Genomic DNA, 22,695 nt, shown 5'->3' with positions numbered 1-22,695 from the left:
CCTAACAGCAAGAGGAAGAAACCTTGAGAGGAACCAAGACTCAAAAGGGGAACCCATCCTTAGGACTAGAGGATGACCATCACAAACTGTGCAGCAGCAGATGAGCTGTCGTCTCTGACTTTACATCTACAAGGTGGACCGACAAGGTAGGAGTGTCTAATAGAGTGGACAGTGAGTGGACACAGTGTTTAAAAACTCCAGCAGCACTGCTGTGTCTGATCCACTCAGACCAGTGCAACACACACTAACACACCACCACATCAGTGTCACTGCAGTGCTGAGAATGATCCCCCACCCAAATAGTACCTCCTCTGTGAGGGTCCATGGGGGTCCTGACCACTGAAGAACAGGGCAAAAGGGGGTAACAGAGTATCAGAGAAACAGATGGACTACAGTCTGTAACTGTAGAACTACAGAGTGCAGCTATACAGTAAGTGGAGCTGATAAGATGGACAGTGAGAGTAGAAACAAGGAGGTGGTCAGAATGTTATGGTATTTTGCACATACATACACACTTTCTATGCACCAGTGCACTTCTGTCTATTTATTTTGTATTTATTGTCTATGTATTGTTTATATTTGGTGTATATGTATTGTATCATGCACTAGTACAGGCGCACTCATGTTCTTGTCTTAATGTTTATGCATCAGAGAATTAGCCTAACCGTCTTTCGTTATGCTGGATAGCGAAAATAAAGTTGAATAGAATGACATCACAAAAATTTAAAAGCTCGCTGTTTTCACAGCTTAGCTCCCATATATGGAGTGTATGGACATTTTGCTGAATTTAGGAACGTTAACTGTGTTTATCCACTGCGTCAACCTCTACCAAGCTTCGAGAACGGAAAAATAAAAAATAATCGGTTTTCCATGATATGGGCCCTTTAACGGCACATCCGCGCTCATTTGTACTCGTTCGGCTCTCGGGAACGCGCATCATGACGCAAGCGCCTCTACCGCGCGGTGATGATGGCGGTGCGTGAACGCGCAGTTAAAGTAATGGCTGCTCTGGATCGGCGGGTGCCTTGTCTCGACGACTTCGTGGGCCAAAGCTGGAGTGTCTGGGCCGAAAGAACCAGCCTGACAGCGCCGGACGGTGAGTGCCGGTGCCGCTGCGCACGTTAGTCGACGTCTCGGCGAAAAAAGTCGCTCGGATGCGGTTTATTTTCGCTGGAAAAGGCACGGCATCCCTAACCATGTTACCCAAACAAAGGACCTGCCGGGTCCTAGCGCTGGCCGGTTAGCGCTCCTCCTCCTCCTCAGCCCTGAGACTTCACCTTAAGAGAGCCTAACAGTTTTGTTTTGGGGTAAATTTGAAGCGCTGTGGTTGCGCGGTGCCGCGGGAGAGCCTCGTTCAGGAAAGCCAGAGTGTTTAACTTCTCCCTCGGGGAGGGAGCTCTGTACTCGGACAACTTTCTGCACTGCTTAGGCTAACTTTAGCTTTAGCCGCCGAGCTAGCGGCTCTCGCAGAGGCTTCTCTGCGTCTCCCAGCCCGGCGGCTAAGCGGCGTTAGTCCAGCGGCTGTGTGGGTGGTGAAGCCCCTCTGGCTCTAGCCTGGTTGTGGTTTTTTGCACCAGCCGGCTCTACTTTGCTCTAACTAGACAGCCACCGACCAAGCGTCTTCTTCGCCAGGTTCTTGTTCCAATTTTTCCGGTCCACCTTAAATGGTGCAGCGGTTACATTCTGATGCCCGAGGCGCCAGAGTGTAACTACTGCACCATTTAAGGTGGAACGGGAGAATTCGAACAAGAACCTGGCGAATAGGAAGCCAAGTTCAGCCTCGTCAGTCGCCGGTGGTGGAGGAGGAGTTTTGATGTTATCGCTAACGTTAGTAGCCATCACGAAGCTCTAGTTAGCTTCGGGGAAAAAGGGCTGGTTTGGGAAACGGCGGCTACTTTTCAAACGCGCCAGACTCCACCACCTTGCTCTGAGTCGTAGGGTTTCAGTGTTATGGAGAGGTTCCCCGACCCCCTGCGTGCGGCTGGCTGGGGCAGGGTGGCGGGTGCCATAGCCCTGCTGCTAGCTGCTGGAGAAAGTGTTCCGTGTTCGTATTGTCTGGCGTTTCTCCCAGCGCTGTGCCCGCTGCTCAAGTTGGCTTTGTGGGGCTGTGGTGGTCTGTGGTGGGCCTCCCACCCTCCTGAACACTTCCAGTAGCACTTAACACATTGAGCAGCACTACAGGTACACTGGCTTCCCATTGCCCCACCCAGAGGAAGATGTGGTCGTTTCTCAGAATTCCTCAGCAGCTGTATCTCCACTGACACACTCCATTCTGTGCTTCCCCATCAGTCAGATCAGACCATGAACTCTCTCTAAATCCAGCTTTAGACCTTAAAGGGGAATCCTTTATGATTTATGTCCCAAAATTGCTGCATAATTCAGTGGTTGAGCCCTAAACAGTCATTCAGAGTGGTTTGATGTGAAATGGTTAATCGCAGAGAAAGTTGGGCTCGGACTTCTTCACAGTGGTGGTGATGGGAACCAGGGGTCGTCACGTCTACGGCGTAATTATAACCTATTTATTTATAACCACCAGTGAACCTACACATGTCTGTAGCTTTTATATGTAATGTAGTTGATGGTAAGATGGTGGAAAATGTGAACAAATAGGTCGTCTTCAGGGACTGTTTTGCCTCATGACACACTGCATGTACCCCTCCGCCATGAATAGGTTCGAATAAGTGTATTAACATGACGTTTTAGGCTTAAGACTGTATCGTAACACAGTTTCCCAGGTGCTGGACAGTGTATTCATAACTTTTATGTAATAACGTTCTGTGAGGGAGCTTTTAGTGGTGGACGTCTGGTTCCCATCACCACCACTGTGAACAGTTCCGACTCCTTAAGTTTCTCCAGAAGGGAGCATCTCGCACCCGACCGCTCTTAACAGCTTTGTTTACGTCTTCTCCGTTTATTTCTGTCGAAATTTTGAGAAATTGTGGAGTTCCCCTTTAAGGGGAAATCCTATGTGTACAGTAAGGTGCGTTTTTCCACCCCACGCTGACTCATGCTGGACTAAAGAGCTCTAGTTAATATGCCTGCCGTAGCTGAAGTTTTCTTTCCCGCTAAAAATAATGTGTCCTACATTACGCACGCTGTGCTCTTCTGAGATATCCACAGCGGGGTCAGGGGCTGTTTGCCTGCTCCATGTTTGTGCTTCCCACCAGAACAGCCCAAACTCACTCCGAGCTTTTCCGTTTCAGGGTCTGATGGGGAAGACTGCAGCAAGAATGGCAAGAAAACGACGGAAACCATGACATTAAGGAAGGAGGGTATGTCTCGTCCTGTCAGTAGTTTTGCTGTTATTGCTGCTCCGTTGCCCCCAGGTTCCTTTAACCTGTTCACTACTTCTGTTTTGTATGTTCACACGATTTGAAACGTGTTCCCACACAATACGGGTATTTGCTTCAAGTAGAAGAAATCAGGGGGGAAAAAAACAATAGTTTTTTAGGTCTATATATATTGTCTATATGTCTATATTGTGTGTCAAGGAGTCCTGATTTGGTCCTAACAGACAGCAGGAGTCTTCTTCTTCTTCTTCTTCTTCATTTTCTTCTTCTCCTTCTACCCGGCAGCTCCATCTCCAACATTCTTTGCCCAATATATCCACTATTCCTCCTCAACACATGTCCAAACCATCTCAACGTGGCCTCTCTGGCTTTATCTCCAAACTGCTCCACCTTCACCGTCCCTCTGATCTGCTCATTTCTAATCTTGTCCATCCTCGTCACTCCCAATGAAAATCTCAGCATCTTCATCTCCGCCACCTCCAGCTCAGCCTCCTGTCTTTTAGACAGAGCCACAGTCTCCAAACCAAACATCATAGCAGGACGCACTACTGTCTTGTAAACCTTCCCTTTCACTCTTGCTGCTATCCTTCTGTCACACATCAGCCCTGACACCCGTCTCCACCCACTCCATCCTGCCTGCACCCTCTTCTTCACCTCTTTTCTACACTGTCCATTGCTCTGGACAGCAGGAGTCATCGCAGTGGGGAAATCATTACAGTAGTGGTGGGCTTTATGAATGGGAGGGTGTTGATGAATTTTACGTTCTCATTTATTGATTTTATTAAAAGATGTAGTTTGAGGGGCTCCCAACTGGCGCAGCCGTCTAAACGTTGGCCGTGTCATCAGGAGATCGTCAGTTTGATCCCTGGTGATGCCGCAGCCGTGTGTAGTCGGGAGTCCAATAGACTGGCCTCGCCCTCTCTGGGTGGGTAGGATGGCCCCCCTTCTTCCCCCCCATCACTCAACACGATGCTGGTCAGCGCAGGCGTCTGTTAGGTGATGCAACAGATCTGGCGCTTTCCTCTTTCCTCCGAGCGCGTTCTGTCCTGGCCTGTGACGTTGCGTGAGGGGCAGGTCGAAAAGAAGCGGTGGAGCTTCACAGGTTGCGGGGGAAGCCTGTGCTGCCTTCACCCTCCTAACGCTGATGGTATCGAGTGATCGGAGGAGTCCTGAGTAGCAGGTGGAATTGGAGACAGGAATTAGGGAGAAAGGACCTTAGTTAGCTTATGTTCTGTAGACGAGTCAGTGAACATGAGGACTTGACTTTGGTCACTAATCCATGTTTTAACACTTTTTTCACATTTTCCACGTTAAACTCCGCTGTTGGTGATTTTACTGCTCAGGTTGGCATCAGTTAATTAACACAGGAGCCCTCAACCTGCCCGTTTACAGCGCTGTACTCTGTAGAGCACTACGCTAACATCACATACGGCAAAATGTGCAGATGTAGAGTTAACCAGAATGCAGTGAGGCACAACCGACTACATGAGGCAAAACTTTGCTCCAAACGTGCAAAACATTCCAGTCGCCATTAGCAGTTAATATTATCTGACTTTATTGGGTAAAGCTGACGGCACATGTTATGAAAATGACGTTTCAAAGCAAAAATGTAAAAAATGTATCTTTATAGCCGAAACCGATGAGCTCATTAGGTGGGATGGACCACCTAATGTTAATTCTGAGACCTCTCCCTGACTGTGATTGGTCCTTATTACCACGCCACTCATTTGGATTCCTCCCTCTGAGTGTGATTGGTCTGGTGCATGGCGCCGACTTCCAGTGGTGCAGGTCTGTTTTATTTAAATGTACGTATAACTGCCTGTTCTGTAATAGATTTCTAGTTCTTTTGTTTGACATCTACTGCCAGCTTAACGTGTCGTGAGATCCTTACGTTCATAATCATGCTGGTAATTAACAAAGAGAATCTTGTCCTTATCCAGCTTGCTTCTATCTGAATACGAGGCCTGGACCTCGAGTCTAGTTCCTATGACTGGATTTTGTCATCACTGGTAGTGTTGATGCTGAACTGTTGAGGTAACAGGCTGATCACCTTGTGTCAAGTCTACTGGTCATTACAAAATCCGGAATCACAGAACTGGATTCGCGGTCTGGATTCGAAGATCTCCGCTCTGCATTGTTGACCGTCTCATTTCTAAGCTCATCTTAGCTCCGATGGTGTGAACGTGTTTAGGTCTTGAAGGGAGCGTGTGTATCCACATGCGGAGCCCTTGGTCAGTCGCAAGCGCCACTTTTCCACCGCGTGGCACCGCTCGACGACTCTGTTTGTAATTTGGTTTCCAGCTGCTTCGTTTTCCATTGAAGATGTCGTACATCCTCGGTGTAGCTGGTCGTCATAGCAACGCCACGTGAAACTGACGTCGTGTGAAGGAGACTAACTTTGTTCGAGATGGCTGATGTTTAACGATTCTCTCCACCCAATCAGTAGTCTTTAACGTTTCGGCTCGCTTGGAATCTCTACAGAGGTGGAACCAAAAAAATGGTACCCAGTAGCCGATGGCAGATACCAAATTTGCCAGATGGAAAACCAGAAGAAAGGTGAGTGGAGCGAAGCTGAGCTGGTACCATGCAGTGGAAAAGCGGCTGATCCTGCAGAGGAAGTGTTAATACTTGTATACGGTCTTGTTTTTCCACAGCTGTTGTTGTGTATGTCTCACTTTTGTGCACCTACATGTAACTTGTTCCTTCATTTACTCAGAATTCACACCAGAAACAATGTCAGTGACCTAGTGCAGCACAGGTGAAGAGCACAGGTCCACCGATCCGATCCATGCAGATCTGTGTATTTCAGCCGAATCACAGTCATAGGTTTTTACCCTGTTGGTAGTCTTAAATGGTGAGGACCTATTTTCTTTAATGGCTGTATTGTACATGGAGACAAAGAGCAGCTCAGAACGTTTCAGTGGCAGGCGCCTGTGTGTTTTTATATTCTAATATCCCTGCTGTTCTGTTACTTTTCATGAGATTGATGCATTTTAATTTAGTCGTGGTGCTCATGGTCATCTGTCATGCGAAATACAAAGGATAGAAACCTGTCTGATGTGGTAGTTTATGATTTCCACTATAAATTAGTGGTGGGCAGTTATATAACAGTACTTCCAAGACATTTCCACGATACATGGCATCACAATATTTCGTTTTTCTGAAGTTTGATGGGGTGAAACAGAAAAATGAACCAGCAGTGCCGCATTAAAAACGACTACCTAAAACTGTACGTAATATTCATTCACCTTTTCACACAGTGCTGCCAATATCCGTGATGCACTCAGAACAGCGTACTGTGACACAGTTTTATGGCAATAAATATAGTGATATTTTCCACCCTTGTAAACTAGTAGACTGTGCTGCGCGTTTAGGGTTCACTCATTTCCGCAGGAGGCGATAAAAGTCACTGAGTGCATCTAAAATACTTCAAGCTGAGCGTCTGTCAGAGCAGGTGTGGAATGAGGCATTGGTCAGCGTAGATGTATGTCTGTTCTGTCGCTCGTAGAAAGGTGTCACTTTCGGGATGAGTTGGCCTTGAGTTCTTCAGCCACAGGCTTGGGCCTCCTATATGCTCCACTTTCTGTCCCATCTGTGAACTATTGCTGTACTCGTCAGACTCCCCGTAGCATGGTAGCCTCTTAAACTCCTTGAGACCACCGGTGGTTCCAAAGCACACTTGGTCATGTTCTTCATAACTTTCATATTTCATAAGCTACAATCAGAAGCTGGGCGTCGTGTGAGGCTGTAGCTCTTCTCTCCAGTCTAAAAGACGGTGATGTTATTTTAAACCCTTATAATAAAAGAAGCTGAACTCAGTTTGTTTTTCTACTGAAAGTCGACCCGTTTTTCCCCAAATCTGGGCTCTAAACTATAAACAGACGGCGTCTCTTCAAACATGGAAACATCACTTTTAGAAAATAACACAAAGAGCGTCTGAGATTTTTGGCTTTCAGCAGTAAATTATAAGCATATAGTGATTGTGTGATCATAAAACACACATTCTGTTCGTTTGAGAGGAGCGTTTACTAAATAAATAAAATTAAAATGTACTTTTTTTTTTTCCTTTTCTTTTCCTTGCAGTTAGTGAATAATTTGCCAGATGGACAAACCAAAATATGCCTTGGAGAATAAGAGGTTAAATATATTTTATACAGTCTTTTCCCTCCAATCCTCCTCACAGATATGTCCATCTTCGGACACTATCCTGGACACGATGACTTCTACCTGGTGGTGTGCAGCCACTGTGGTCAGGTGGTGAAGCCACAGGCCTTCGAGAAGCACTATGAGAGAAGGCACGGGTCTGTGGGGAAGCTCTATGCACACATGCGCGCCACCCCACCTGCTGCCCAGCAACGGACACACCCCCGGCACGGACACACCCCACCCGCCACAGGCCATGGGACGGCCTCCTGGAGCGGCAGGAACCAAGGCGCTGGTGGACCCCCGCGACCCGCGCCCCAGTCGCCATCCACGCCCCCTCAGTTCAGGCACAGCAAGACGACCAAGGACGCAGTTCGGTGAGTCACGGCGGCTGTTCCCGAATGATCATGTTGGTTTTGTGTTCTGCAGCCGTCTGTTTAAAGGGAAAATCCTTTGGAGTCATTCGAAGTGGCCGGATATAAAATTAGTGTCGAAAGTTTTACTGACAGATTTACAGAGGTGGTGACACAAACCAGGGGTTGTGATGTTCACAATGCAAGTATAGCCAAGCAAGTGTCACTCAGATCGCTGAGAAATTCAGGTTGAAAACTCGGGCGTGTCCCGTGTTAAACCCTTCCAGAACGTTCTCTGATACTATGTCAACTTAAGCAAGTAGACAAAAGCTTGAATTCAAGCAGATACATATTTTAACCAGTTCTCAATGACCATCCGAATGAAAAGAGTTATAAGTGATAAACTTAAGTTACAAACTTGATGACGTAACAATTTTAACATTGTTTTACTTCATTGTGTTAATGAGGAATGTCCGAAAGCGCCATAAATTGGATTAAAAATACTGTCAAAAAACAGAATATGCGAATATTTATTCAGCTTTTTACATGAATCCAGTGGCTTCATTATGTGTCCGGGTATGTTTGTGGTGGAACATCTCCCAGCATAATTTTAAAACCTGTAAATTGTGGCGCTCGTTATTTAGCTTTACTTGGTAGAATTGCTGTCATAGATGCGAGTAAAGACACTGGAACCACGAGTGTCGTGTTTCAATTCATATTTTCCCACCATGTTCAAGATTTTGGTCTGTAGTTGCAACCACCTCATTTACTGCCCCCAAACTTTGCATCTGCGCCAATTTGTAGTGAAGTTTCAGAAGAAGTATGAAATAGCTTGATTTGGTTCAGTCTGTTTGTCTTGACGGTGTACTGTGGCGAAATTGGACATATTTAATCGCAGTAGGAATAAATATCGTTATAAATATGTAGTTAAAGAACTTTTTAAATAACTATTGATGAGGAATGTCCAAAAGCACTGTTAGCCAAGCCTTGGACTAATTGATACCTTGATTTTCCAGTGAATCTCATGTTTAATAAAGGTCAGTGTTTGCAAGATCTGGCAGTGTCAGAAACTAAAATTAGGGAATGAGGCTGTTGCTAAAATAAACATTTAACAAAACTAAATGGCAAGATGGCAAAATAGCCAAGGCAAAATGTGCCTTTTTACACGTATTTGTTCATCTAATAACATTGCTGATACTCCACCGCACACAAAGTATTATTTGCAGTATCTTTTGCAGTGTGACCTACAATAAACATACATGACTGTTGTTGCAAAGTTTGCAGCAAGCATGCTTAACCTGTTTAAGCCCATGAAGGGCTTGATAATTATCCAGAGCTGAATCACATGTCTTCAAGCAAGGAAAATGCTAAAATTCCCTGACGAACAGGGATTGGGAAACGCTGCTGCAGGCAGTGCCTGAAAAAGCACCACCTATTGTTCTATAGTGTCACTTAATTTCATGTAATTTCATTTTTTTTTTTTTTCTCTTCCCTGTCCAGTCTCTCTCCTCTGGAAAAGACCTCCAACTCTGGTCACTCCGAGTCCTCAGTCTTCAAGCAGCCTCCACCTTTAGAGCCTCCTCGAAACTCTCCTCCTCCAAGCCTCAGAGACCCACCCTGGCCCCATGGAGGCCCCTCGCCAAGTCGGCCTGTGACCACTGAGAGGTCACCAAGCCAGAGAGCGGAGCCTAGCTCTGCGCCTGCCACACCTGGGCACGCCCGAGGTACCAGGCCTCATAAGGTGTCAAGTAAGTACTTGTAGTAAATGTCACACTTGGTTGGTTGGTGTAGTGGGTAACACCTCTGTCTTCTACGCTGTAGACTGGGGTTCAATACCCCACCTGGGCAAACACCCTACACTATACCAATAAGAGTCCTTGGGCAAGACTCCTAACACCACCTTGGCCCCCCCTGTGTAAAATGATCAAATTGTAAGTCGCTCTGGATAAGAGCGTCAGCCAAATGCCGTAAATGTAAATGTCACACTTTCCAGGCTGAACTTGTTCAATTCTGGTTGTGTAGTTAGTGTCGCAGTATTAGTCTGTTGTGCGCTTTTATGAAATGAAAATGTCGTAGGTTCTGCGTTAAATAATCACAGGAATACTTTACAAACTTATTAACCTATCTGCTGAATCTGTACCGTACAGTTAGTTACCACAGACAGTACCTAAAATAAGCCAGTACTTTCATCATCTGCTCAGTGGCTTTTACTACAGATGAGTTTCGGGTCATTGCGTTTTCTGTTCATTACAGAGAAATGTGTTGAAATAATTCACCCTGATAGTTGACTATTGTAGTTTTAAGGATATTTAAGATGCTTATTGTTTAAAGGGCCCACGTCCCCGTGTTTTAATTTCTTTCAATAAACACATCAGAAAATGGAGTTCGACCGGTGATGCTGCAGCCGTCTGTAGCCGGGAGTCCAAGAGAGCACGACTGGCCTCGCCCTCTCTGGGTGGGTAGGATTTCCCCCCCATCACTCAGCACGATGCTTAGTCTACGCGGGCGTCTGTTAGCTGACATAGCAGATCTGGCAGTTAGTGCTTTCCTTCGAGTGCGTTCGGCAGTTCAAAAAGATGCGGTGGTGCTTCACAGGTGTCGGAGGAAGCCTCTGCTAGCCTTCACACTCCTAGCACTGGTGGTATTGTGTGGTTGGGGGGTCCTAACTACCAGGTGGAATTGGATGTGACTAAATTGGAGAGAAAATCGGGGGGAAAATGGCAGAAAATAAACATACAGGGCAATAAATACACATGATGCTGACTAGACACATCTAAATACGACCGACCGACCGAATGAATGAATTGCAATTTAAGAGTCTTACGGCTTCAGGGAAGAAGCTGTTCCTCAGTCTGGTTGTTTTGCCCAATCCAGAATATTGTTGCACCATGGGGCCTGAAGAATGAGTGTGTATGAGTCCTATCAGGGAATGACAAAGACCACTTTACTTAAGCTGGGCCCTTTGCGGCAAATTTTCACAATCTGCAGTGATTTTCCAGGGCAGGAGCTCGATCAGAAGTGACTGACGGCGCAGATGATCTGTTGGTGTGAGAGGAGAAATGAGTGAACCTTTATCCCTCCGATCAAACTCTAAAGTGATCCGAGACCCTCCGATATGATCAAAGTCCTGCAGTGCGAGATCAGAAATTTACTCAGTGAGTGATTCAAACAGCCAATCAGAGAGCGATAAGAGCGGAGACGGAGTCAAACACAGGCTGATATTATCATGTTTATTTAGTTTGGATCCAGACGTCACATCACTCTCTGTACAATAGTGAAATATTCTCCAGGTCTCACAGGATCAGCGCTTCTCACCCCCCATATTAATCCCCTGTTTGTGCTTTCCCGGAGCATAAAAGCACAAAGAGGGTCCGGTCCAGTAAGAGTCATGTTCTCTGAGGAGATCCGGGAGTTTGAGTTCTTATTCGTAGCCCAAACTCTTTATGTGCGTTATGCTCTCTCTTTGCCTTGCCGTCCACTGTGAGCGCCCTCGCGACACAAAGACAAGAAATTCGGTGACGAACTGACGTTGAGTTTGTGAAGCCTGTTAAGGTTTTAAGTCATGTAGTGATCATCCAGCCTTAGAGCCATTAAACAGGCTGTTTTTGTTACTGCACCTTTAAGACTGATGTATTTAAATGGTCTCTCTTCTGATTGGCTTTCCTGTATTGTGCCTCATTCAAAAACAGTGGGCTGAAACTTCTTATAACTTCACTGTGAATTCACTGCTCTAGAATAAACGAGGGGACAAACTAAATTGGTCGGTTTTCATGGATGTCACAAACATTTTTTAAAAATAAGTGGACAGTGGACTTGAACCCTGTTCACATACATCAAGCGCTTCTAATTTAAAAATAAGCGGAGAAGATTTGCTTTTAACGATATGGACCCTGAATGATATGCGGTTTATTTGGCATTTCTGAACTGTGTGTTTATATATACATACAATGTACTATTGTTCTTTGCGCCATTGATGTCAAATGTATTTTTCTCCTTTCTTTCGTTGTGATTTAATGTATTTAGCTCAACAGATATTTCCCATCGTAATAAGTAACATGTTTACGTCTCTTCTTGCAGAGAAAGAATGTGACCTGGACAAACACTGCGGCGTGTTGGATCCAGAGAGGAAGAAAGTTTGTACTCGGCTGTTAACCTGCAATGTGAGTTTACTTCTCCTACCGGTGGAGGAGGATTTCACCTGAAATGCTGAAGTTGCTACTGAAGGAAAAGACTTGTTTGGTGGTGTTGTTCTGCCACATGGGTGACGCAGTGAGACCAGATCCCATCATGGGAGCACACACTGTAGCTGGGTGATTCCTAGCCAGTATAAACGGTTCTTAATTGAAATCAGTAGCCAGTGACTAGGATGTGTTAAAAACTACAGATCCCAGTTTTTGCTTTTTCTTAATGCAGTCTGTGTCTGCAGTCTATTGGTTCTGCTTTTCTTTTTTAGGGCGAGTGTGGTATTTTCTCACCACCCGTTCCTGGCTAGAGACATGAAATGTGTCCTGCATGTTAAACAAAAGTCATTTTGTGTTGAAAGCTGGTTTGTCTCTGCCGTCGTAGACAGACAGGAAGTTGCATGGACATGACTTACAGGAAATGGGGAAGGAATTACAGGAAAAGACTCTCTTCTTTTTTTCTCGTAACCTATTTCGTCCCAGCGCTTTTGCACAGATTGTTACTCTCCTGCTCTGAACGAGGAGAAAAATAAGACCCAGACAGTGTAAAATAAGGCTAGATGCTGTGTTTTGAAACGGCTCAGACTGAATACAGAGGCTTTCGGTGTTCAGAAGTCATGTTTGCTTGAGAATTTTAATGTTTACAAGCACAAACTGCAGATTTATGATTCATTTTGGCCGGGATTCTGCATTGAATCGAACGCTGCAAATGGCTTTAAGGTTATTTCTAGTTCACTGAAGTGGCAGCAGCCACACCGTTTACTGCTGATGCTGTCTAGACTCGCCTCCAGGTCATGCTACAAGATCTCCTCTTTCTGTGGTTAACTTGGTAAAGTAAGTATTAGGCAACTTTACTAGTTACCAAGAGGTTAGAGAGAGAAAGCCGGTCCTGAGCTCAGATACTGCTAGAAATAAAAGTCAGTGTAGACACCCAGAAAAGAGGAACAGAGTTGAGCGCAGGACTCTGTGCCATGCAATGCAATACACTACAATACACTACACAGTGCATTCAACAATACAGTAAACTACAATACACAGTGCAGTACAATAAAATATGATAAAGTGGAGCACCATATATTGCAAACAATACTTAATTCAATTTGTGAGTTTAGAAGTCTAATTACACCGTTATATAAAACTCTTATATATTTTGGGAAGACCAAGACTTGCATGAAAGTAGTGCTCCACTTTATAGACACTTTGAAGATTCGCGCAGTTAAAAATGACTTCTCAGGTTTCACTGAAGAGCGGGTCACTGATTATGGTCATATGTGTGGGTGTTCATGTATTTATGAAGTGATTTCAACTAGTTTTGCTATATAGATGATCGAATGCAATTCAGTGCATGAGTAAAAGTTTCAAGTGAAGGTTCAGGGGCATCTAAAGCACCATTTCCATCAAATAAACAAATGGTGTGGCCAGTGCGAGCAACGCTGGCCGTTCTATAGGCAGCATTAGATGGTTCGTCCTGCTTTTGTCGAGCAGATTTGAGCATGCTTAGCGCAGGAATTGCCTGGGTGTAGCTCAGTCATGTCCAGGATATGGAAAAGCAAGCCACTATTGTGTCTCATGGAGCCCATGTTGAAATACTGACATCTAACCTAGTGCGATATTTATCATATCGCTGTCCAAAAAAAAAATAAATAATCTCCGTATTTATGTTTTTCTACGTAATTGGAGCCCAGCAGCTGTTGGCATTGTGTAAGAATTTAATGACGAATGGGCCAATAGACCTGCTCCAAATATACCTGGAATAAAACTTTTTTGAAAAGTTTTTGGATTTTTTTTCATTAGATGTCGCTGCTGACCAGAGAAAACGTTGCATCTTCATTTTTGTAGATTTTTATTTTTCTACGTCGTTTCAGTGCACCAGCTGGCCTTTATGTTGTGTGAAAATGTCCTGATGGATGGACCAATAGAAATGCTCTAAAATCGCTTGGAATAAAATCATTTTACATTGACTTGCATTGAAATGTAAGAGTGTTTTTGCCCTCTTCTGTAAAGTTACTATTTTGGAGATGCTTGTTTTTCTTTGGACAGTGACGAAGCCTAAATTACTCCTTAGCTACTCTTTACTTTTGCGCCGACGGCCGTTGTGCGGGCTGGTTGGCGTGTGTGCGAGTGCGTGTGTTCTAGGTTCTAAGAAGTTAACTGAAGAGAACAGCATTGTGTTTTCCAAGAAGTGGATGTGCAAATTTCCAAGTTAAATTCATTGATCAATAAGATGTAATCTTGTCTTTCTCTATCATTATTTTATAAGGATGTAATAATACAACATGGTGTTGGATTGTATTGTTGTAGCATGTTGGCTTGTGGTTATATGTAAGCTTGGGGCTGACATTAACTTGTGGATTGGGACACTGTGGGCTGGTTTTCTGGACCGAGATTAATCCACGTCTTGTACTAGGCATTACAACTGCAAAGTCAATAGTATTTTACAGTTAAATCCTGTTTAGTCTCGGCTTGGGTTCAGTCTGACCCTTCAGTTTAAAATATTGTACTTTTATAGTGATGAATGCCTTAATAACTGAAAACCGAAGCATTAGTATATCACCATGAGGCACATTGACTCATTCTATTTTTTGCTGTATTGAAGATCAAATAATGAGTTCACTGTGAAGCCGCTCTGACTCTGACCGCTCTGATAACGTTCTAAGACCTTAAAACCTTCTCTTGGCTTATTGTGGAGAATCACGCTGTTCAGCACAAGCTAAAACACAGTCCTTATTTTTCCCCTCTCTTAGATTCACTCTGTTCACCAGCGGCGGAAGGTTGTAGGCAGAAGTAAGAACTTTGACCAGCTGGTGGCGGAGCTGAAGATGGGTTCGAAAAGCCGCGAGCGCATGGCCCAGACCCACGAGGGTTCGGCCGCCCTGTCCCCCAGTCTGGAGGCTCCCAGAGAACCCACTAACTCGCCACACTGCAGGAGACCGCTGGCCAACTCCCCTGCCTTCAGGTTAGAAGACTGGGAGCAAGCTTGTCGTGATCCAGCTGTCCTTCCTCCCTGTGCTAATTACTGTACAGTTACTCTTTTAATATTGTTTAAACGTAACGATGGAAATCAAACAAATTGTGCCCTCTGCAAAAGTAATGGAACGTTTTTCCCAATCTGTATGCATGAATTGTGCTAAATTTGCAGAAACGTGCTGTATTTAACCACTAAGGCATAATATGTATCATCTCTTTCATGATACATGCAGTGTATCATAATGATGTGAGTACATATCCAAGATGTACTCAGAAGAGTGTGGCTTGATTTGCAAAGATAACACACTGACTACTGCTGTATTATAGTAAAGCTATTTAAAGTTAAAGTTAACAATTTTTATATATATATATATATATATATATATATATATATATATAATTTTTTTTTTTTTTTTTTTTTTTTTTTTAAATAGAGAAAACCTGTTAAGCTGTCATCAAACTCCTTTCTTTCCTAGCACAATGAAGGTGATAATATTTTTAAGTATAGCATCCTTTTTGGGGTCACTGTGTATGTCTGCACAGGTCATTTCTGTTGGTTAGTGTATGTATTATGCTTTTAAACGGTGGTCATTGGCTCCGCTCTTGCAATTTCACATTTGTGTCTAATTAGTTTGAACCTTTTCTGGGATGTAACTGATCAGTCTCTTCAGAAAACCATGAAGAGTTGGATCAAATAGATACTGAACTCTGCAGGTGGACAGATGTGCTGGAGAAAGGTGGATGACCACTGGGTTTTAACGGGTATATGTAAAACGCATGTGTGTGTGTGTGTGTGTGTGTGTGCGCGCTCAAGCAGGACACGGACGTTATCTGAGAGCACCCCTGAGGAGGAGAAGGCTGTTCGGGAGGAGGGGGGTGCACGGGCTTCGTCTCCCCTCGTTCAGGGCCGGATCTCCAGCGATGAAAGTGAAGGAGAGGCTGCTGAGGACCCCCCTGACTGGCACTCCACCCCCTGGCACCCCAAACCACTCGCGGTATTATTGAACCTTATTTTAAAAAAGCACAGTGCAGTTTGCCTTATAGACTCAACCAAAGATATTACATAAAGTCAGATTATTTAAAAACTCATGCGACACATTACTGTATTTTATATTTTACTGTATATACAATAATATGTATAATATATGTTTTGTGTGTTATATTATGGAAGTAAACGTCACCAAAGGCTTTTTAATCTGCGTCCAGATTTGGGCACTACTTTTCAAATACGAAGCAATCTGAATATTAAAATTGTCTATGTCGTTCTGGATGGTATTATTATAATAATTGAATAAATAATAAATAAAAAAAATAAATAATCTACACATTATTTGAAACGCATCATTTTACAGTTGTTTTATACATTTGCAACCAGTTTGATTTTGCAGTATTGAAAACATTGATTCCAGGCTTTAACGGTGGTTTTATACCTTTGAATGACGGCGTACAGTCATATGCAAAAGTTTGAACACCCCTGGGGCTTGCTTTATTTATTTATTTATTTGAAATTTCTTTGTTATTATTTGCACAATGAGGTACTGTAAAGAAAGCAGAATGCAACCAAAATTGTTCTAAACAAAAAAGTAGTGAAAAAAAAAAAAAAGTACAAAATACTTTCCATTAAAAAAGTAGCAATAAAACAGTAACAATAAACTATTTTTTAGGTGTTTTACATTTGAGTTTGTTAGAGTGAGAGCAGATGGGTTTTTTTTACCCAAAAAAAAAAAAAGAAATTTAAGATATTTAATATTAATAATATTATATTAATATATTTAATAATATTAAGTTTAACTGCACATTTTGTAATTATTAGATGGGTTTAACACATTTAATATGTTATTTTTTCCCCAGTATGTATAAATTCAGCAAATAACCAGTAACTGCATTAAAATGTGCAGAAATTTTTTATTTTTTTTTTTTTAACCTGGAAAATTAATAGAACATGTAATTCGACCCGGGACACCCAAACTTTTGCATACAACTGTCTAGTTGTGGTACATGACTAAGGTTTCTTACTTCATTTCACACGAACCAGTTTAACTAAGTAGTGCCTGCATGAGCACACGTTCTCCTTTAACTGCACTAGGTCTGTGTTTGAGATCACATAAGCAAGACGGAGAAACGACTGTTAATCGTGGCCTTTGTTTCTTTTCAGTACTGTACGTTTGGCAGTTGTGCTCTGGGTCACGGTGTCTTCACGTTTGACCGGCGATTACACCATCTGCGGTCTGCTGTAAGCACCATGGTAGAGAGCCACCTCAGTGCCCACCTGTGGAAGTAAGGGCCTCATTTATTACCTGGCTTAATTGAATACTATTGACTTTGAGTTCCTAATATTATGTCCTATTTTTAATCACGTATGTATCCAACATGGATTGCTGAACTATTTAGAGCTTTAAATAGGTAAACAAAAGATTTGTTCCCCTGTGCAGAGAACTTGTCATGTTCTCACTTCTGCTGGTGTTTTTGATCGACTTTGCTGCTACAGTAGTTTACAAGGCAGTAAACAATATATAAATACTTTTCTAACAAACTTTTTCTCATAGAAGCACAACAAGGTTTTCGGGGGGGGGGTTTGGATGGTGTTGGGCTGATAAACAGCGACAGTGATCTTTTATTTCATTTGCTGTGCATTAGGCTGTTGGGTTTCCCTCTTTTAAGCCTCGCTTATTGTGGCTGTACCCTAATGAAGCCTAATCCTGAGCCTAATCCAGTTTAACTGATTAGGAATCTGTTCAGGAGCCACCCAACTCCTAAACCAATTACTGATGCTCGCCCTTGATGGACCTCACAGACTGCAACAGATGGACTTTGGAAGGACTTCCCAAACAGCCCCTGAATGTGTCTTTTAGTTTGTTATAAAATCTGATTGGCTGAGACATTCAACACGGTACTGAGACCACCTTTCATTTATTTCATTTCCTGTCAAAAGTGCAAGTTATTAATATCTAAAGAGGTATTTCTGATGAGTTTAGATATGGGATAATCCAGTTGCGAAAGGAGCGAGCGAGTGTGTGTGGGGGGGGGTTCTGTCCATCCTTCCACTGTGAGAAGACGACTCAGCGCTGTGGGTCTGAAAGGATGTGTAGCTGAGCCCTCACTGAGAAAAGGGAATAGAGAAGAATAAATCAAAGAAAGATGTTGCTGGTGTTCTCAGAAAAGTGGACTGACCACCCCAGAGTCCAGACGTCAACATAACTGGCTGTGTTTAAATCAAGAAAATGCAACCAGCTCCTTAGACTGAAAAATGGAAAATTATCCCTGCAGATTTCTTCTCTCTGTTGATCAATTTTTCTGTTAAATATATGCTTTCTTGGTATTGGTATTCAATGGCTGTTTTGACTGGAAATTATAATATAAACTGTGCTTTGTGTGTGTGTGTGTGTGTGTGTGTGTGTGTGTGTGTGTGTGTGTTTATTGGACTTTGGCATCTTTTATATTTTGTCATTTCATAAAGCAGAAAGCCTCTCTGTATCATGTAAAACAGGCATTTTACCACAGTCAAGGGGGTTCTGGTCACATCTTAAGAGCAGTAAAATCATTTTAATGCACAGCCTCTTATGGTTTATTGCCTTTTTAATTACACTTGTTTTCCCCCTTTTTGACTAGGAAAATACCTCAAGCATCAGATCCTCAGTCCCAGAGTCCTTCGGCCAAGCCTTCAACTGTTCCTGCCTCCCCTTCCTCCACTTCCCATCATTCCAAACCAAAGGCAGGAAATCACAACTCTGCCTCAGTCAAGACTTCCCTGTACTCCTCCCAGGGACCAGGCAAGGAAGCCCACCCACAGAGTTCCTCCACCAGCAGGACCTATGGTCAGTCTGAGAAATCTGGGGGCAGCAGCCAATCGGCAGCAGCTCACTCTAAGCCCGCTCGGACAGCCAGCCAGCCAGGGGGTCCGGGGCGGCCCAAGAACCCCGTTGGCCGACCCAGCAAGCAGCAGGTGCGCCTCAGGGAAGTGGAGCGGGTCACACCAGCATCCGCTCTACGAAAGCGCAAGGCCTCTGTGGGCGAGGCTGATGCCGTCAGCCCGGACAGGAACTGTTTGAGCCTGGACAGGGACAGGGATCGGGTCCGGCCACCTGTGTCAAGCAAAACGTCTCCAGCTCCAAATCCAACTCCAGCACCAGACAGGCCAACGCCTCCATCTCACGGACAGACCAATGGCTCGCTCTCCCCAGGGCACAAGCCTCCAAGGCCGCAGCTAGGCCCCTCTTCGGCTGAATCGCCCCACGGCCCCTCGGCGTGGCCATTTAAGCGGACTCACACCTCACCCCCAGACCCGCACGGGCGAGGGGGAAACTCAGGACACCACAGCAGGGTTCCCGGCTACGAGCACAGAGGACTGGGCAAGAAACGCAAAAGCAACGACTCGTCACCTCCCACCAAAGCCCACCGGCTGCCCACCTCCCCTCACTCTGGCTTCTATCCCTGGAAAGAAAGCAAAGGGGCGGCGCTGCCTGTAGGAGGGGAGAAGAAACTCAGTGCACCGAAGGTGAGTCTGATGTCATCCAAGTCTTTTTAGGCAAGTTTAATCATTTGATGGCAAAAAGCTAAAAGGAATCACATTTACTGGTAATGTGTAGCAAATGTTAATGAAACTTTACATTTTGTACATACATGAAATTTTGGGGGGGCATTTTCTGTGACGGGAGAAAGTTGTTGAATAAAGTATTTTTGTAATCACTTTACCGAAGGGCGGCATTCGTGAGGCTTTTATGACAAATGCCATAAACCCATGTAGACATTTATAATGGCTTATTCCAAGAAGCATCAGTTGCCATAAAGGCTGTTTTCGTCATCGTGCCTCAGCGTAATGACAACTGATGCTTGTTAAAATGTAGGTCATCATGAAAGGCTGATGTAAGTATAAGTCAGGGTGGGCAATAGGGCGAAAACATCAGATCACAAGACGTGTTTACAGTATGTATCTCAGTAGTTTAACACCGACACGATGCGTTAGTGCATCCACGTTTAAAACTGCCTACAGAAACATTGTGTACAACTACTCAACACTGAATGCAGTAAAGTTCTGCACTAAATCTAATTAATCAAGACTAATTATGCTCTCTTTTTAATGAGGCGTGTTTAAATGAACAGTTGCTGTCCTTAAACTCAGTACTTGTTCTGGATCAAAACCAATGACCCGGTAGTGAGGTCCTCTTAGTAGTTTTAAGTCTTGAATATATGGACAATATACCGTGAATGTATTATAGAATTTTTTTCAAAAGCTAGTTAAACATTCTGCGCTACACAGGCTTTTTAGGCTTGAAACAACTGTCTGATCTTAAGCCAGACAAATGCAGTTGCTTTTAACACGACTGTCTTTACCGTTCGTGCAGCGAAATTGTCTGTGTGTGATATCTGTAGAACTTTGTTGTGATCAGTGTTGTGATCTGGGACAGATGTGCCCAACAGTTCTGCAGCATTGTAAACGAGTCGCCGTGGTGTGTGAGCTGCAGCGTCGCGCTGAAACCGCATCGTTTGTGTCACACAGAGGTAGTCAGTGTAGGGGGGTGGCACTGGCTTGTGGGATGGAGCTGTATTGGAGTGAAAAAGGACTGACACTCTGACCTTCCGAAAGGCTGCTCCGCAGTCTGGGCAAACTCGCGCCCACTCCGCGCCCACTCCGCGCCCACTCCGCGCCCACTCCGCGCCCACTCCGCACCGCTCGCTTACTGTGGAACTGTAGCACAGGAGAAAATTGTACAGCAAATACTGTGGATTTTTATTGATCGTTCTACTTGATGGACAGTCTTTGATGATGAAAGAAGCCAATTGATAGTTGTTTGAGTACAAAACACCTGTTTGATCCTGCAGAATGTAGTTAGCTGGTGACGTATTGGCTTCAGGTTAAATGTTAATAGCTTGGGTTAAAAGTAAACAGCTACATGAGGTGCTTAGTCCATCCCGGAAGGCATGTTTTATCAGATTAGAACTGACAGTTGTGATGAATTCATATACTGACTTCCCTTAAATTCTCTTCACAGCCAAAACTGCATCGCTGAGCAGGCCAGCCTTCCAAGCCACTAACTGGGGGAGCCCTGCGAAACAGTATGGACTGTGGATGCGAGACTCCAGATATGTGTGTGTGTGTGTGTGTGTGAGAGAGAGAGATGCTCGTGAGTCAGGATATGTCAGAGCTGTGTGGATGAGGTGCTTTTTTTTTTTTTTTTTTTTTTTTTTTTTGGGCCAATACATGAATGTTGGTGAGAGTGGGAGAGTGTATGACAGAAGATGGGGGAGTGAATTTCTCCGTGAATTCAGAAATACCTCACAATCTACTGGATATGCTGCTATATAAATGTTGATTTATAAAATGAATTAAAATATTCTTTATACTTGACACATTGGATCTTTCTTCTTCTTATTGTTTAGAGGTAGTGCTACTAGCCTGCATGCATTACACCAATACTTCATACAACCACCGGGGAGTGTCTGGTGTCGGCTAATCCTCACTGTGCTCTGATAATTGTGTAATTTACCTCCGTCGCTGAACACCTGCCTGCCTTCTGCGTTCACCAACAAACTGGGGGGGGTGGAATCTAAAAGTTCCTCTCGCCTTCAGGATGCATCATCAGAAGGCGGCTCCCTAATCCTAAACTGGAAAATCTCAGTCTAAAGCGACGTCTGTCCAAAGTCCACCTGTGAGGACGTTTAATTCTGCTGGCCAAAAAGTTACCTGACCACATCACCCAATGAGGAAATGTTTGTGTGTGTGTGTGTGTGTGTGTGTGTGTACATGTATAGAAAGATAGATGGATAAAGATGTATAGATGTAAATATATAGGTGTGTGTGTGTGTGTGTGTGTGTGTGTGTGTGTGTGTGTGTGTGTGTGTGTGTGTGTGTGTATATATATATCATGTCTACCTTTATTTGTGACTTTGTCCCTCAGCACCCCCACAAATGTTGCGCTTGTTCTTCCACGACAAAAAGTTTGAGCACCTCTGCTGCAGAGACTTCTGTGGCAGAGCTGTAGGATGTGAGCATTTTTAACCCTTCAGGTATTACATTGAAGAGTTAAGCACATAGCCTTAAAGTCTTGATTGGCTGGCAACAAAATGAGCCCACTGCCACTGGACTCTGGAACATTCTGTGGAGTGATGAATCAGCTTCTCCATCTGTCAGTCTGGTGGAAGACTGGGTTTGCCGAATGCCAGGAGAATACCTGCCTGACTGCATTGTGCAAACTGTCAAGTTTGGTGGAGGAGGGATAATGCTGTGAGTTTCTAAGACGTTTTGGACAATTGCATGCTTCTAACTTTGTGTGAACAGTTTGGGGGAAGAACCTTTTCTGTTCCAGCTTGACTGAGCCCCAGAGCTCAATGCAAAGTCCATAAAGGCACGGCTGGGTGAGTCTGGTGTGGAAGAACTTGACTGGCCCTCACAGATCCCTGACCTCAACCCCATCACACACCTTTGGGATGAAACAGAGCGGAGACTGTGAGCCAAAACCTCTCGTCCAACATCAGTGTCTGACTCATGAATGGGCAGAAATTCCCATAGACACATTTCAAAATACTGCAGACGGCTTCCCAGATATACATATCACTGCAAATATGCTCTTCCATTACATTTGAAAAAAACAAATATTACAATTAACTTTAGTTGCCAGGAGACTGTATAGTAACACACATAATAATGTAGAAGAATTATTATTATTATTATTATACATTAATATTATACGTCACTGTGTGGGGAATGCAGTGGAACGTCATTAAACCACATATTACAGTCAAAATCATAGGTCTTACATCTCA

The 22,695-nt window shown here is 44.0% G+C and overlaps 1 protein-coding gene across 1 annotated transcript; it reads left to right on the top strand.

Annotated features, from left to right (window-relative positions):
- The first annotated feature begins 966 nt into the window (after window positions 1-966).
- Window positions 967-21,115, top strand: atxn7l2a (ataxin 7-like 2a). Its single transcript, XM_017711202.2, has 10 exons — window positions 967-1,096; window positions 3,204-3,272; window positions 7,474-7,810; window positions 9,287-9,534; window positions 11,864-11,946; window positions 14,712-14,923; window positions 15,752-15,929; window positions 17,090-17,211; window positions 18,544-19,429; window positions 20,925-21,115. The coding sequence occupies exons 1-10, from the start codon at window positions 967-969 to the stop codon at window positions 20,940-20,942; spliced, it is 2,283 nt and encodes a 760-aa protein (XP_017566691.1). The 3' UTR covers window positions 20,943-21,115.
- The last annotated feature ends 1,580 nt before the right edge of the window (window positions 21,116-22,695 follow it).

Source organism: Pygocentrus nattereri, chromosome 21, assembly GCF_015220715.1.
Source record: "Pygocentrus nattereri isolate fPygNat1 chromosome 21, fPygNat1.pri, whole genome shotgun sequence".
In the NCBI taxonomy this organism is placed as follows: domain Eukaryota; kingdom Metazoa; phylum Chordata; class Actinopteri; order Characiformes; family Serrasalmidae; genus Pygocentrus; species Pygocentrus nattereri.
Note: the sequence above shows the minus strand (reverse complement) of the source record. Positions and strands in the feature narration are given on the sequence as shown.

What these genes read in the sequence shown, in the direction of transcription:
- atxn7l2a (XM_017711202.2), top strand. Translation starts at nt 967, where the DNA reads ATGATGGCGGTGCGTGAACGCGCAGTTAAAGTAATGGCTGCTCTGGAT. An exon ending in ACGACCAAGGACGCAGTTCG is followed by an intron (nt 7,811 to 9,286) that starts GTGAGTCACGGC and finishes TTCCCTGTCCAG; the next exon opens with TCTCTCTCCTCTGGAAAAGA. An exon ending in CTCGGCTGTTAACCTGCAAT is followed by an intron (nt 11,947 to 14,711) that starts GTGAGTTTACTT and finishes CCCCTCTCTTAG; the next exon opens with ATTCACTCTGTTCACCAGCG.